The sequence below is a fragment of the Trachymyrmex septentrionalis genome, unplaced genomic scaffold (genome assembly GCF_001594115.1).
Source record: "Trachymyrmex septentrionalis isolate Tsep2-gDNA-1 unplaced genomic scaffold, Tsep1.0 scaffold37, whole genome shotgun sequence".
NCBI lineage: Eukaryota > Metazoa > Arthropoda > Insecta > Hymenoptera > Formicidae > Trachymyrmex > Trachymyrmex septentrionalis.
Window position 1 is genome coordinate 7,115,818 of NW_017305536.1, and position 15,846 is coordinate 7,131,663.

The following is a 15,846-nucleotide window of genomic DNA, read 5'->3' on the forward strand; positions in this document are numbered from 1 at the left end:
TATATATATATGTATATATATATATATATGTGATGCACATGAATATATATTTTAAATTATATATATTATGGATCACTTAATTATTACACATACATTAAGTATTTTTGAAAGAAATAGACAATGATTAATTCAAATATGAATGTTGTAATGACGACTATACTTGCTGTTATAATGGTATGAGTGCAAATTTGCACAGAATAGACAATGATAATTTTAAATGCTTTCTTATACTATTATAACAGCCAGTATAGTTGTCACAACACTCACATTTGAATTAATCAGTGTCTATTTCTTTGCAAAATTGCATTATCCAACTTATAGAGAGCTTCACAGAACAACTCTCTAATCCAACCGGATCGCGTTTGAGCCATTTTCGATAAAGTATCGTCCGTTACCATGAATTGCGTATGACTAACTGCCTATTACTTGAAGAAGCGTTTACTGTTTCAAAAAACCATAGGAGATCAAATACTAGGGTACACGACTCCTATATCGAAGAAATGTAACAATTGATATCTTTAGTTAATATGTGTGTATTAAGTATATCATCTTATCTCTAACTGACAGATCATATAACTCTATAGTTTATTACGTATTTAATAAAATTCTAAAACATATTATTAAATTACGCACAGAGAAGAAAAAATATTTTGAGAATGTTTTTTTTAAATATAAATTTTGTAATTAGAAAATTATATATAGTGTTAAAATAACATAACTGGCTTACACGTAGAAATTTTATGTAGTTAAATAAAAAAAATATATATCGCGTTTCAAATTCAATAATAATTTTTATGATTTGAGAGGAAACAAATATCAGATAAAGATAACAATATCTTCAATTCAAGAATCAAAATTTCTTTGATTCTTGAATTGAAATTAAATCATTTGTGTTTAATTGTATCGTAGAGCAAGCTATTTATATTATTTAATTTTTATTATTTTTTTTATTTTTCCATAAAATTGACGTTGATGTCGTTAATATATAGGAGCTTCCCATGATGCAAGCAATCTACTGGGAGCTTCCAAGTCACGGAGTAATAAGGAGATCAAACTCGAGGTTTGAAAATGGGCTCGAAATACGGTGTCGGAAAACCCATGGAAAATCCGGCAGATGTGATTTTAGTGCCATCGCCCCTTGCGGGAAAAGTTACAAGTATCAACTGTACGTGGTCACAGGTCACACGTATGTGTATCTACTACATACATTATACCTATGATACGTGACAGTTAATACTTATAATTTTTTCTACTAAAATTTCTATACTAAAATCACATCTGCCAGATTTTCCATGGGTTTTCCTACACTGTGTTTCGAGTCCACTTTTTTCGTGATCGGCTGCTTGAGTTTGATCTCCTTATTATTTCGTATTCCAAGTCAATTCAAGCGTCACGCGAAAAAAGCCACGATCAGCCGTGATGGCGCTCTCGCGTTTCTGTTCGACCAGTCACTTGTAGGGCTGCGTTCGGAAATATCACTCGAGTGCTCTGTGTTTTATCCTTGTTGTTTACCCAATGTTAAATAAGGATAAGATGATACACAGGGGCACTCGGGTATTTCCGAACGCAGTCTTGTGTAAAGTGGTGTGTTTCAAAACACGAGGATGTGAACGTCGTCATCCGTCGTCCCGTGTTCGCGGATGTAACGGATGTAACAGGTAATGTTGAGTAAAATGAAACGGTATGTCCCATTCGACGCAACTTTTTAGCGGGTTGCTCATCCTTCTGTTGGCGATCGCGCTGTGCAGTGGCGCGGACACGTATGAGATCGATTGCAATAACCTGCGAATAGGACAGTACATTTGCCCCCATCCTGATTACGATTTCATAGATCCAAAGACGCAGCAACCCCGCGGCTGCACCAAGGAAAACAAGGCCAAAGGTAGGAGCTTGACTTTGAGCGCCGAAATTGGGATTTTGGTGTATCCCTAACCTCAATCTCACACATTCTGACGTTTCTGACGTTCTGTTGCTGTATTTTCTCATTATTTTTAACGTTGTAAAATAAGACAGACGCATATCTTCTTGCATTCTAAGAGAGTTAAGCGTAGACAGTTGGAGTAATTATCTTCATATTTCTTTATTGTTTATTATACCTTGCGCTGAACGTTGTTTTTTATATTATTATTAAAAATATCGTTCATTTTACTGTATTTAGAAGTAACAGTTTGATAACTATCTAGAATTATCTGGAATTATAATTTTTACAAAATTAAACTTGGATTTATATATTTTTAGTGCTATGTTTAGCTGCCGATGGCCTTATTTGTGCAGAAACAAAGAACAACACTTTCAAGAAGGATATACCTTGCAAATGGACGTAAGTAATTGGACTTATGCCTCTTTTTACTAATGTTTATTAACTATAATCTTGACTCGATTTGCTTTTCATCTTTTTGTAATTTTAATAATTAGAAAAAAATTAAGAATAAGTTAAACCAATATTAGAGTTAATTTACATTGAAAGAAGTAAACTGAATATGTAATAAATCTTCTAGAGTTGATAGTGTATCTGTTAAACTTATTCAGTTGTAAATTTTTTGATTCAAAATGTCAAGCATTTGTCAATTTTCTTTATGTTACATCTACAAATTTGAATTATTCTTACTAAAATATTACTTAATATTCATTCTTTTTTACATATATGTTATTTTGCTTTCTTGAAATTAATTAGTGCCTTTTAATTAACTTAAATGTATCTCTTAAAGAATCAGTTAACCATATTACAGATTCTGACATCAGCTTTAGATGATTAATTTTTAACTGGAACACATATAGTCCTAGATAATCCTAGAAATAATTTAAAAAGTAGTATTTTTTGAAACAATTTTTCAATACGTATTTACATTTAGATTTAGAAACAATAAATGCTATCATAAATATTTTATTGATATTTTTTTCAAATAGTCTTATAGCATAGATTAAGAATATGTAATTGAATTGGAAAAATTCTTAAAAAAATGATAAAAAACTGGTAGGTTCCAGAGATCTACACCTTCCTTTAGTGTAAAATGTGTTTTTGTTACATTAAGTTACTTCAAGTTTATATATACAGTTTGTGAACTTTTATGTTTGAATTGTTGTTTTCAGAAATGGATATTCATTTGAAACATCATTACTGTTATCGATATTTCTTGGCATGTTCGGCATAGACCGATTTTACCTTGGATATCCTGCTCTAGGCTTGCTCAAGCTGAGTACGTTGGGATTTCTTTTTCTTGGTCAGTTCGCCGATGTGATTCTGATAGCTACGCAAATCGTAGGACCGGCGGACGGTTCACACTATGTGATGCCATATTATGGTGCTGGAATTAACATCATAAGGAGCAACAATTTTACATACAGAGTACCACAATATGATTGCTGAGAGAAAATAGCATATTTAAAGCAAGTTGTAAATGACGATTTTTCTATACATGCATACGCGCACGCGCGCGCGTGTATGTGTGTGTGTATAATTATATACTGACCTATGTTTTCGTCGCAAGCAACAGTTGCGTTCGGAAATGTTGCTCGAATGCCTCCGATGCCTCAGATTCATTATCTGTCCTTGTTTAACATTTAATATTTAAAAAAATATATATATATATAAAATTTAAACAGTTTCCGAACGCAGCCAACGATGTATAAATCCTAGAATAAAATTCTATTTCATGTATCTATATATATATATATATTTCAATATAATTTATTCTCTATACTCTATTCTATAAGATGAACTGTGAACGTTAACTTGTAGATATTTATTTTTTAACAAAAAATATTGTATATATAAAGATTTACTACTGATTTACTTATTGCTAGCTTAATTAATAAACTGTTGTTTTTATTTCTAAAGTTCTCTGTTATTGTGCTCTTCAGTTGATCAGGATTTCTCAGAATGCAAATATCGTGATAATTATACTCCCGAATTCCGCAATTATGACTCAATCGGCCTTGAACGATTTATCGCGAAACTGTAAGCTATACTTCTTAATGTCGATGCACGGACGTAATTCGATTCGTGCGATCTCGCATGTATTTCCAATCTCTCGTTCCTCTGATATAAATGCGAAAATAAGAAGCGTTTATTATTATTACTTCCGTTAATTTCGTGTACAGAGAGCTCGGTAACGGCGTTTTGCGCACGAACATCTTGCGTTCTCGGAAATTCTAAGATGCCGACCGAAGATGCATCACGTTGCAATTTCGCATTATGTACATGTTAATCGGCACGTTTACGATATGAAATGTATAAATCCACATACTTCTCTTCGTGACGAGTTCTTTAAAGTTATCGTTTCATAAGAGTTGAAAAGACAGACGTGATTTATTAAATCGGGAAGATACATTATTGAGAGACGAGCTGCTTCTCGCATCATGACTTCAACTAAGAAGATTCTACTTTTACTTTTACCACTCGGAATTGTACTATTAATTGCGACAATATATCATTCAAACAATTCTGAGGTAAGCAATTTGATCATTACTTGATGCTATCTATAGACCTAATTTTTAAAAATAGGCTAAAGCTAGATTACATTATGAGGAAAACTGGCATATCTAAGAATCAATGAAATATCGAAGTATATTTTAAGTGAACTAATAAATTACAAATATACCCAAATAGTAAAATGTCTGCAATCTTCTAGCAGATTGTCAGCAGGTTCATTTCAAGCAGAAAATGACAGAGTCTGCCATCAATTGCGTTCGCATTGGGCTTGTGTTAACATCGCCTGTTGATATAATGTGAAGGCAAATTGTTGGCAGAAACTGAGCAGATCCTGCCGACATTATTTCACACTTGTAGATTCTGTTACGTTTTTTTCTAGTAGTCTGTTAACAGTATTATGTACATCTAATTCTGTTATTTTGTTGACATAGTGTGTAGCAGATATTTAAAAAATCTGCTTTCGATAGATTTGGCTATCTGGGTATATATGTAGTATTTTTTTTTCATATATATATATATATATTTTTTTTTTTAATAAAATGTGAAATTTATCAAATATTATACCTGCTCTTTATTATTAATTTTTATATCAAGGAAATAACTTTTGCAGTACGCTGACAATACAGCTGTGGAACCGCAGATAAGCAGGCGTCGACGAGCAATTAAGCCCGCCACTATACATTATTGCAAGTTCAATCAATACTATGATCAGGAGGAAGGCCGTTGTTTAGGTGTGCCAGGAGGCGGCAAAGTACTTCACATTGAAAACGGACAATCATGTGGCATCAACGTCTTAAAGCCGCATTGTAAAAGCTCTCTATATTATCACATTTGTAAACGTGATAAGTCGATCCTGGCGCAATGTGCAAACAGACAGATCTTCGACAATCGTTTGCAGCGATGCATTTACTACGATTCAAGTAAATTAACTCCCAGTATTATTCCACCAGACGACTACACATATTACGATCACGTTAGAATGCCACGTTGCACGAGATATGGTCGATTTCCCGTACCTGGTCATTGTTCCATGTTTTACACATGCGATACAAACGGACATCGACTTCATCAGAGTGTCTTCAAGTGCCCACAAAATACCGGATATCAAGTGGACAAAGGAGTTTGCAATATTGTGGCAGATTGTGTGAACGACAATTCGGTGGATACTACAGTTTGTGTTCCAGATGCCCCGGGCGAAAATGTGGAATCTTCACATCTCGATGAAGCTGTAGACGAAAAAGAAATTTCAGAAATACTTGAAGGAAGTAAAGCCAGCACAGACGATCCTATTGTAGAAAAAGAGGAAAATGTAAATTTCAAGAATTTCGATGATATTATCACTACTACCCCTGTAAATATAATAGGACCACTATCGGAGAATAATTATAACGATAATGATAACGATACGGAAGTGTCAAATAATAATGCGAGTTCGTTAAATCCAATCAAAGAAGACTTAATTTCTGAAGGCAGCGACGAAAAGATAATGTACAGTCAAACTCCGAATCAGCTTGAAACGATGCAAAAAGCATCTGACGAAGGACAGAACGAAGAGGACGAATCATCACTATTAAATTTACGAATTACATCGCCATTAACGACAGAACTCGATGACACACCGCATTCGATTACGGAACAATATAGAAACAACGAAGACAGCACAGTGATGCCATCGAATTTTAATGATGATTCAGTTGATCTATACTCGACATCAACAAGTAATACACAAGAACCTACCCCAATCAGCGACATTTCACCGAATATAAATGAAAAAATGCAGGATGCAGCTACAGAGGAATATAAAAATAAAGAAGACAGCATAGTATCGTCACCGAATTTGAATACTGATTCTGTTGATCTGTACTCGGCATCAACAATTAGTAATGTACCAGAATCCATTTCAAACAGGGATGTGTCATTAAATGCAGATGAAAAAATGCAAGATGCGATTACGGAACAAAATAGAAGCAACGAAGACAGCACAATGACGCCATCAATCTTTAATACCCATTCGGTTGATTCGACACCAACAATAAGTAATGTACCAGAATCATCTCCAATTAGTGACATGTTACCGAATATAGGTGAAAAAATGCAAGATGTAATTACGGAGCAATATAAAAACAATGAAAACAGCACATTGACGCCATCCAATTTCAATACTGATTCGGTTGATCAATATTCGGCACCAACAATAAGTAATGTACAAGAATCTACTCCAATTAGCGACGTGTTATCGAATATAAATGAAAAAATGCAAGATGCAGCTACAGAACAATATAAAAGTAACGAAGACAGCATAGTGCCGCCATCGAATTTGAATTCTGATTCTGTTGATCTATACTCAGCACCAACAATGAGTAATATACCAGAATCCTCTCCAATCAGCGATGTGTCGCCGAATGTAGATGAGGAAATGCAAGATGAAGCTACAGAACAATATAGAAACAACGAAGATAGTATAGTGACTCCATCGAACTTTGATACAGATTCGATTGATTCGGCATCAATAATTAATAATGTAACAGCATCTTCTCCAATCAGTGACGTGTCACCGAATATAGATGAAGAAATACAAGATGCGATTCCGAAACAATATAGGAATAACGAAGATAGCACAATGACGCCGTCGAATTTTAATACAGATTCGGTTGATCAGTACACGCCACTAATAGTAAGTAATGTAGCAGAATCTTCTCCAATCAGTGACGTGTCACCGAATATAGATGAAGAAATACAAGATGCGATTCCGAAACAATATAGGAATAACGAAGATAGCACAATGACGCCGTCGAATTTTAATACAGATTCGGTTGATCAGTACACGCCACTAATAGTAAGTAATGTAGCAGAATCTTCTCCAATCAGTGACGTGTCACCGAATATAGATGAAGAAATACAAGATGCGATTCCGAAACAATATAGGAATAACGAAGATAGCACAATGACGCCGTCGAATTTTAATACAGATTCGGTTGATCAGTACACGCCACTAATAGTAAGTAATGTAGCAGAATCTTCTCCAATCAGTGACGTGTCACCGAATATAGATGAAGAAATACAAGATGCGATTCCGAAACAATATAGGAATAACGAAGATAGCACAATGACGCCGTCGAATTTTAATACAGATTCGGTTGATCAGTACACGCCACTAATAGTAAGTAATGTAGCAGAATCTTCTCCAATCAGTGACGTGTCACCGAATATAGATGAAGAAATACAAGATGCGATTCCGAAACAATATAGGAATAACGAAGATAGCACAATGACGCCGTCGAATTTTAATACAGATTCAATTGATAAGTATCCTGCACAAACAATAAGTAATGTACCAGAATCTTCTCCAATCAGCGACGTGTTACCGAATGTAGATGAAAAAATGCAGGATGGGATTACAGAAGAATATAGAGGCAACGAAGACAGTATAATAACGCCATCGACTTTGAATACAGATACAGTTGATCAGTATCTGGCATCAACAACAGTAAGTAATACAGCAGAATCTTCTCCAATTGGCAGTACGTCATCGAAGATAGATGAAGAAATGCAAGATGCGGGTACAGAACAATCTAAAAACAATGAAGACAGCACACTAATGCCATCGAATTGGAATTCTGATTTGGTTGATCTGTATTCGGCACCAACAATAAATAATATATCAGAATCCTTTCCAATTAGTGATGTGTCACCAAATCTAGATGAAAAAATGAAAGATGCAATTACAGAAGAATATAAAAATAACGAAGACAGTATAGTGACACCATCAAATTTTAATACAGATTCGGTTGATAAGTACTCTGCACCAACAGTAACTGATGTATCAGAATCTCCGATCAGCGACGTGCCATCGAATATAGATGAAAAAATGCAAGATGCAATTACGGAAGAATATAGAAATAATGAAGACAGCATAATAACGCCACCAAATTTGAATACAGATTCGGTTGATCAGTACCCGGTATCAACAATAAATAATGGAGCTGAATCTTCTCCAATTAACAGCATGTCACCGAAAATAGATGAGGAAATGCAAGATGCAGCTACGGGACAGGACAGAAATAACGAAGACAGCACATCAAATTTCAATACCGATTCAATCACAGATAGTCCGAGGTATGATTCTGATATATTATCTTCTCCGTCGACACTTGCGATGTTGCCGCCACAAGCAGCTGTTGATCAAATTGCCACGGAAGGATTATCTGAAGCTACTCCGTCAATAGACAGTAAAACTGTAGATACTAGTTCATTTACACCAGATGGAGTCGAAAGTTTTTCTGCTCGATATTTACCCGACAATACTGAATTATATTTAACACCAACGACGGAATCCACTTTTTTAAAAGAAGTAACAGATGATATTGCAACTACAATACATTCCATACAAGAGCCATCTATTTCAGACACAGACCTGGTAATGCAAAGTAGTAAGGATAGCACGGAAACATCTCCTACTTTTGTAACTGAATAAAGTGCTCTAATTATAAACATAAATGTATCTTAAATAAATTCATAAATTATATATAATTTTTTGTTTAGACTATGTAGATATTATTATTGTTAAAAGATATATACGTGTATATAATGCAAATATGTAGATAAAATAATTTATTGTATGATTTGTAATTTGATTCCCGTTTCTGAGGTAGTCGTGAGCAATTTATATAATACATAAATCCATTTTTCTGTATATATACATCGAGGTATAAAGAAAAAATTATTTTATAAAACGAGAAAATAGTAACAAATACTCTCTTATTATTTTACTTACATTAATCGTTTGTACAATATAATTTGTTTTATGTCTTATTACTATTACATGTTCTCTTTTTCCTGCTCGTTAACGAGCGTGTAATATACTCCTTTTCGTTTAATCAATTCTGAATGTTTGCCCATCTAAAAAACATTTATTGTTTATGTATTATATATATTTATATAATAAAAACATGGCGTTAATTTTATCAATTAAAGCATACCTCCACAATGACACCACGTTGTAACACGACAATTACGTCAGCTCCCTTAATGGTACTCAATCTATGAGCAATGACAAGAACTGTTCTACCTTTTGTAACATTTTCAATCGCTTTTTGAACGACTCTCTCGCTTTCATAGTCCAATGCACTAAAAACACAGGCAAATACATAAACCACACCAAGACACATCTCATATAATCTTGCTATTTCTACCTTGTTGCTTCATCCAGAATTAAAACAGATGGTTGTTTTAATAAGGCTCTGGCGATAGCAACTCGTTGCTTTTGTCCACCAGAGAGCTGTGTGCCTCTTTCACCAACCTCGGTCGCGTAGCTGTCTGGAAATTTCGTTATAAATTCGTGCGCATTCGCTTCTTTAGCTGCCTCGATGACCTAAATTAAATTATAGGTCTGTTTTTTATTGCTGTACTTTCTGAACTAATACACACAGTGCAATAAGTTGAAGTGAAACAAATATACATTTGTTTCACTTCAACTTATTGCACTCAGAGTGCAGCATAAAAAAACAGACCTTATGTAAAATATTAAGTATATCAGTACTTATATTAATTTAAATTCGTTTTTTACCTCTTCGTCCGTTGCGTCTTGTCTCCCATACCTAATGTTTTCCATAATGCTGGTAGCAAATAAAGTAGGCTCTTGATTGATATAGCCTAAAACATTGCCTCTGAGATAACTTGAATTAAGAGATCTGATATCTTTACCATCAATAGTAATGGAGCCTTCATCAACATCATAAAATCTAGTAACATAAGTACAATTTTAGATAAATTTTTAAACTTCAAATAAAATACACGCGATTGTTATAAAACCATACCTTTCTAATAATACAGCCACTGTTGATTTCCCGTTACCACTAGTACCAACAATAGCCACAGTTTTCCCAGCGGGAATGTGTAAGTTAAAATTTTTCAAAATAACGTGATCAGGTCTAGTGGGATAGCTGAAATTTACATCTTTGAAAACTATATTACCCGCCAGAGATTTATCCGCGATTATGTCACCACCGATCATCATTGACGAAGGTGGCATATCTAAGTACTAAAAAAAAAGATATAATTATAATTTTTAATTCAGGAAAAGTTACTACAAAATTGTATAATCCAAATATATAATAAATTACCTGAAAAATCCTGGCTCCAGCACTCTGTCCTCTAACGAAGGTTCCGAAAAGCACTGATAACTGGCCTAAAGACTTTTGTATGGTTTGAGTAGCCATTAAAAATGCCATGAGATTTCCCGGAGACAATTGTCCTGTAGAGAGTAACTGCCCACCAAAATACAGCGTGGAAAGTAGAATGCCATTAAGCAGTAAATTCGATCCTGCTTGAAAGAAGCTTATACCAAAACCTAATCGTTCGTATAGATCAGACGAACGTTCAATCTCTTTGTAAAACATTTCCGCTTCTTTCTTCTCTGCGGCGAAGGCTCTCACCTGATAAAAAAAAAAGAAAGTGCAGTGTATTAATATTGTTTTGCATCTTTTTCAGTTCATTATTTTTAAAATACCGTTCGGATGTTTTGTATGGCTTCCTCGCAGACAGCTGTAGACTTTGCAACTTGATTTTGCGCTTCCATCGACAGCTTGCGCAAACTTCTTCCCAGCAGAGTACCGATAAAAATTATTGGGGGCAAACTGAATACCACAAGAGTGGTCAATTGCGGTGATATCACTATTACAGAGACGATACAACCAATAATTTGTGTGAAGCTTCTCAAACCTTGAGAAATGCAGATTTTAAATGAACTTTTAAAATCTTGAATATCACTGGTCAATCGACTTACTATTTCACCAGAACGCGTTTTGTCAAAAAACGCTATGTCTTGCATAATAATGGACTTGAACAAATCCTGACGTAAACTCACTGCAACTCTTTCACCAACGTGTGACAGAGTATAAATATATGCAAAAGTAAAAAATGCCTTGAAAGATAAAAATTAGATATTTAGAGACAAGTATATGGAATTTCATAAAGATATCGGAAAAAATATTATAATTATCTTACATACTTGTGCAATGTACATGCGTGCCAAAATAAAAGCTGGTTGAGTAAGCTGGAAAATGACTTGTTTTGCAGAATCATTTTTATTCTGACATATTTCCGTTAGTACATTTATGACACTTCCAACGCATTGCGGTATTTGTATATTTAACAATGCAACTATTAATGCACTCTAGAAATATGATTGCCAGTACATCATTTGCAATGATATAAGATTTATCAATTATTTTTGCACATCTATAAATACTTACTGATAATGCTAGTAATAAATACCAGATATGTGGATATAAATACTTGACAAATTTTGTCCATTCAAAGATCAAGTCACGATTATCCAGATTGACTGGACTTATGTCACTTATTCTTTTGGCTTCTTTACAGAGTACAATTCGATTATGTGATTTCAAAATACAAGCAACCGTTATACCAAGTCCGCTGAAACCAAATTTCTGAATGTACGAGAAAAGTTTTGACTCATTCACATTTTCTTTGGCATATCTTTGAGTAATTTTACTAAATTCATGCTTTACTGTCCCCCATAAGTTCTGGTTTCTTCCTTGCAAAAAATACTTCTGCAAGGAATACCTGAAATTAATTAAATAAAAATTGATTTAACATATCATCAAAATAACACGCTTAACATTGTCTTAGATCATTCTAATCCTAAATATAGGATTTTTATATATATTCATATTTTTATACTCATATTTTCTCTTTAGAGATTTATGTGCGGTATAATTAGATACACTTAGAGACTAAAGTAATTCATATTATCTTGAAATAATAAAGTCATTATTGTGATAAGTGACTATATAATACAGCATGTATAACATTCTTTATTTTTATGTATTATGTTTATATATTTTCTCTTTAAAGATTTATGCAATATAATTATAAGACATAATTAGAGACAAAAGTAATTCATAATTACCTTGGAATAATAGAGCCATTATTATGACAGGTGAAAAACGCAGCACGTAATACAGACATTCTTGTAATATATTAATATTATGATTAGTGATATTGAACTATATAACGTCTAATTATGCCGGCATGTATCTTTCAGCGTGTATATTTCGTTCATTAAATTCATGAAAAAACACATCACTATTAATGATTCTTATATACATATGATGACGGAATTTTTTTTTCACTCGGCTGCTGAAAAGGTTAAACTAATAATATCGCAACCAAGGGCGCCGCCATGTTTGAACGTATCCAGCGCGCGTTCCATGATCTTCTCACAGATGGCTCTTGATGTATTATCTAGCCAGTTTGTTTTCGCGCTGTTTTGTGCTACGTGGAGGCCGCGTTTGGGAAGATGCTATTAGCACCATTTGTGTCATAAATGTCATAATTCTATCTTCATCATTCATTAGACGTGAGACAAGGATATTATGACACAAATGGCGTTGATAGCGCACATCCCGAACGGAATCATACTCGTAGCTCGTAGCTCGTTTCGAAGTGCGCGTGCGCGTTTTGAAGTTCGTAACTTAATTCGCGTAGAAGTGCATAGAAGTGAGTTGAAGTAACGAATTTATCCTTGAAATTTTGTCCTTGACAGCATTCGACGAGAAATCCCGGAGAAAGCGGCTCCTCAAGGCTCGGCTGTGACAATTGCGCGGTTTGCAGAAAACGAGGACAAATCTGGTAAGCTACTTTGAATCTTGCGGTCTTACTTTGGGTCTTGCAAGATAAGATTCTGTTGCACGTGGAAAAATACGCGCTATCGAAACATGGGAGATACAGAAAAAATAAAAGGCAATCACATGCCGAATTCTCGCCGAGATTATTATATCGAATATTTAGGTACTCTTGTTTCATATATACAGCACAGACCTCTAAAGCCTGTTCTACAGTGTGTTCTTTGTTTCCAGTTTCTTACTTTTTGCTATTTTTTACATCTTGTCTTTTTGCTTCTTATTCGGTTTTTTGTTTTGTATCACCTGAGATAAGAGTTAATGAATTTCGAAACAAACAAGAAATACATAGCAAGAAATACAATTGTCGATAAAACGGTTGCAAAGGAGTTAAAAGCAAAAGGTAAAAAACAAAAAACAGGAAACAAAGAGTATATTGTAGAAAAGGCTTAAGGGACGTCCTACTCACAATCAGACAAGATGTGTGCCCAAGGCAGATTGCATCAACATTATTTTGACTTTGAGAGTTTTGAGAGAAATGAGAATTTTAAGCCTCGTTTAATTAAAGTCAAAGTAACGTTAGTGCAATCAGGGCTAAAGGATGTCTTTTGAAACATACATATCTAATGCCCGATTACAGCGTTATTTTGATTTTAACTCCGGATCTACAATAGAGTTCTAAGCCTTAAGCCATAAGAAATGGACGAATCATAGTCGATTATTCTTCTCGAATTCGACTGTAATTGGTCAATTTCTTATTTAAGGCTTAAAACATCTATTGTAGATCGGAAGTAAACGAGACTTAAAATTCTCTCTTTTTAAAATCGAGAGACAGAAAGGGAGAGAGTTTTAAGCGTAAGTTAAAGTAACGTTAATACAATCGGATCTAAAGCCCGGTTCCACTATTAATTGTAAGATTATCTTTAATTCCAGTTCAATTTATTCTTTATCTTTTTCTAATTCTAATAGTTAGAGAGAAAAAGATGAACAGTAAGTTAAATCGAGATTAAAGTTAATCTATATTGATGAAATTAAGCCTAAAAGATACGTAAAAGATATCATAAAAAAGTCTTCTAAACAATGCATATTGTGTGGATAGAGACATCCAGAGAATTTCTCTGTCCTATTTTTACAATCTATGATTACTTAAAGATTAAAGGTTATCAAGACATTCATGACGAATTCATCATGAATTGCTGAATCTATTGATAACTTTCAATTTTTAGATAACCATATATTGTGATAACGTGTCTTCTGAATGTTTTATTTAAAATTATTATTTAAAATGAGAGAAAATTACCAGAATATATTTCATATATTTCAATTACAAATTAAGATCGATGTGACTCGACGAAATTATTGCAATTTACGCGTATCATTTATTATAACAATGACTGTAAGATTAATAGAAGCCTGTAGGTATGAACGTTCTCGCGATAAATTTTATTATTAATCTATCCAGCGGGATGAGGAGAGGAGGGGGGAAGGGAGGGGGGAGATTTGCAATTTAACTCGCCGTTTGTAACTCGCTGCTTTTTTTTTTTATTCGCACTTTCCTCGGAAGTTAGTCGGAGAACCGCCACGTGGCCGAAGAACCGCCCTCGATATCCTCCGCGTCGCGAGAAAGTGAAATAAAGTGCGAAGAGTGAACACCTCGATCAGTAATAATAAACTAATACTTTATAACGCTTTGAAGCGTTTTTTAATTGGTCAGTTTGTAAAATTCTTTCTTCCATCAATTACTTGAAGCGTTTGTAGCGAGACTTCGACCACAGCCTAAGAAAGATACGAAAATTACGACGAGCGAGTCCCCGTCGAATAAATGGTGTACCTTAAAGGACCGCTGGGCCTTAAAGGACTTAATCGTGCCGCGGCAAACTCTTTGAGCGACAAGTTAATGACGTGTATTTATGTATTCGCCGTGTTTAATTGCCTGTGCGGCTATTAGCGTTATCCTGCGCCTTCTCGGCAATTGAACGCCGCCATTTGCGATAAGCATTTATCGCCACTTGGGATAAGTATTTAAATACTCACGCGTACTTTTGCGTGACGCACTATGTGCAATTCGCTCAATTGGGCGAAACGAAAATGACTAAAGAAATACCTTCGTGCCTCTCTTCGGTCTCCACGTTTAATTCAGATGGATTATTCTGAAATTTGAAGCAGTAAATATATTTCTGTATCGAAGAAAAGATATTTCGTAAATTTGATTTTTCTTTTTTTCTTTTGAAAAAAAAAAAAAAAACTTAAAACTTCGTAACAATCATGATAATTGCGAAGTAGTTGAGTCACGAAAAAATAGTACTGTTTTATTATTCTCTATATTAACAGAAAAAAACAAATAAAATTTTTAGAGTTATCTAATCTCTTTATTTAAAGTTATCTAATTTTATTAAATAAGAAAACGCATGTTATTCTAAGCTTTTACGTTCTTTTAATTTTCCCTCTGTATATAAGTATTCATACATCACAAATAGCATTCCTAAGAAAATTTTGGATCGAATTTTCTACTCGATAACTTTTTATTTATGTTACAAAATGTCCTATAAGGGATATCGTTTAGGGTTTTTATTCACGTTTTTATTGGCCCTAAGATGTATTTGCAGTGTTTCTCTCTGAATACAGGGAGAAGGTTAAAGAAACAATGCACTGCAATTATAAAATTAATTAAACAGACCGTAGAATTAAACATAGAATTAAACATTACGTCTATATTTATATCTGCATTTATTTTTTATATTAATTGAAAAAAAAAAACGGAACTTATAA

At 33.9% G+C, this 15,846-nt stretch overlaps 3 protein-coding genes across 4 annotated transcripts; 2 read left to right on the top strand and 1 right to left on the bottom strand.

The window, feature by feature from the left end:
* The first annotated feature begins 1,578 nt into the window (after positions 1-1,578).
* LOC108750762 (TM2 domain-containing protein CG10795) lies at positions 1,579-3,687 on the top strand. The gene is made up of 3 exons (XM_018490484.1): positions 1,579-1,882; positions 2,239-2,320; positions 3,091-3,687. Exons 1-3 carry the CDS (start codon positions 1,684-1,686, stop codon positions 3,365-3,367), a joined length of 558 nt encoding a protein of 185 aa, XP_018345986.1. The 5' UTR covers positions 1,579-1,683; the 3' UTR covers positions 3,368-3,687.
* A 647-nt stretch (positions 3,688-4,334) lies between these two features.
* LOC108750408 (dentin sialophosphoprotein-like) lies at positions 4,335-8,906 on the top strand. Its single transcript, XM_018489824.1, has 2 exons — positions 4,335-4,449; positions 5,043-8,906. The coding sequence occupies exons 1-2, from the start codon at positions 4,360-4,362 to the stop codon at positions 8,904-8,906; spliced, it is 3,954 nt and encodes a 1,317-aa protein (XP_018345326.1). The 5' UTR covers positions 4,335-4,359.
* Positions 8,907-9,136: 230 nt separating this feature from the next.
* LOC108750761 (ATP-binding cassette sub-family B member 8, mitochondrial) lies at positions 9,137-12,607 on the bottom strand. 2 transcript variants are annotated; one of them, XM_018490482.1, is made up of 10 exons: positions 12,366-12,607; positions 11,686-12,019; positions 11,442-11,606; positions 10,941-11,354; positions 10,555-10,866; positions 10,249-10,472; positions 9,999-10,173; positions 9,625-9,803; positions 9,412-9,559; positions 9,137-9,331 (listed from the first exon to the last, which is right to left on the bottom strand). In XM_018490482.1, the coding sequence occupies exons 1-10, from the start codon at positions 12,422-12,424 to the stop codon at positions 9,251-9,253; spliced, it is 2,091 nt and encodes a 696-aa protein (XP_018345984.1). In that variant the 5' UTR covers positions 12,425-12,607; the 3' UTR covers positions 9,137-9,250. The 2 variants fall into 2 exon arrangements, with proteins under 2 accessions (XP_018345984.1, XP_018345985.1); XM_018490483.1 differs by lacking the exon at positions 9,137-9,331 and having other exon boundaries at positions 9,478-9,559; positions 9,625-9,748.
* Between the last annotated feature and the right edge of the window lie 3,239 nt (positions 12,608-15,846).

Excerpts from the sequence above, each read along its gene's own strand:
- LOC108750762 (XM_018490484.1), top strand. The coding sequence starts at position 1,684 with ATGTCCCATTCGACGCAACTTTTTAGCGGGTTGCTCATCCTTCTGTTG. Across the intron at positions 1,883-2,238 it reads CAAGGAAAACAAGGCCAAAG|TGCTATGTTTAGCTGCCGAT; the intron begins GTAGGAGCTTGA and ends ATATATTTTTAG. Across the intron at positions 2,321-3,090 it reads GATATACCTTGCAAATGGAC|AAATGGATATTCATTTGAAA; the intron begins GTAAGTAATTGG and ends TGTTGTTTTCAG.
- LOC108750761 (XM_018490482.1), bottom strand. The coding sequence starts at position 12,424 with ATGTCTGTATTACGTGCTGCGTTTTTCACCTGTCATAATAATGGCTCT. Across the intron at positions 11,355-11,441 it reads CACGCATGTACATTGCACAA|GCATTTTTTACTTTTGCATA; the intron begins GTATGTAAGATA and ends TTATCTTTCAAG. Across the intron at positions 10,174-10,248 it reads GTGGCTGTATTATTAGAAAG|ATTTTATGATGTTGATGAAG; the intron begins GTATGGTTTTAT and ends TTATGTTACTAG.
- LOC108750408 (XM_018489824.1), top strand. The coding sequence starts at position 4,360 with ATGACTTCAACTAAGAAGATTCTACTTTTACTTTTACCACTCGGAATT. Across the intron at positions 4,450-5,042 it reads ATCATTCAAACAATTCTGAG|TACGCTGACAATACAGCTGT; the intron begins GTAAGCAATTTG and ends TAACTTTTGCAG.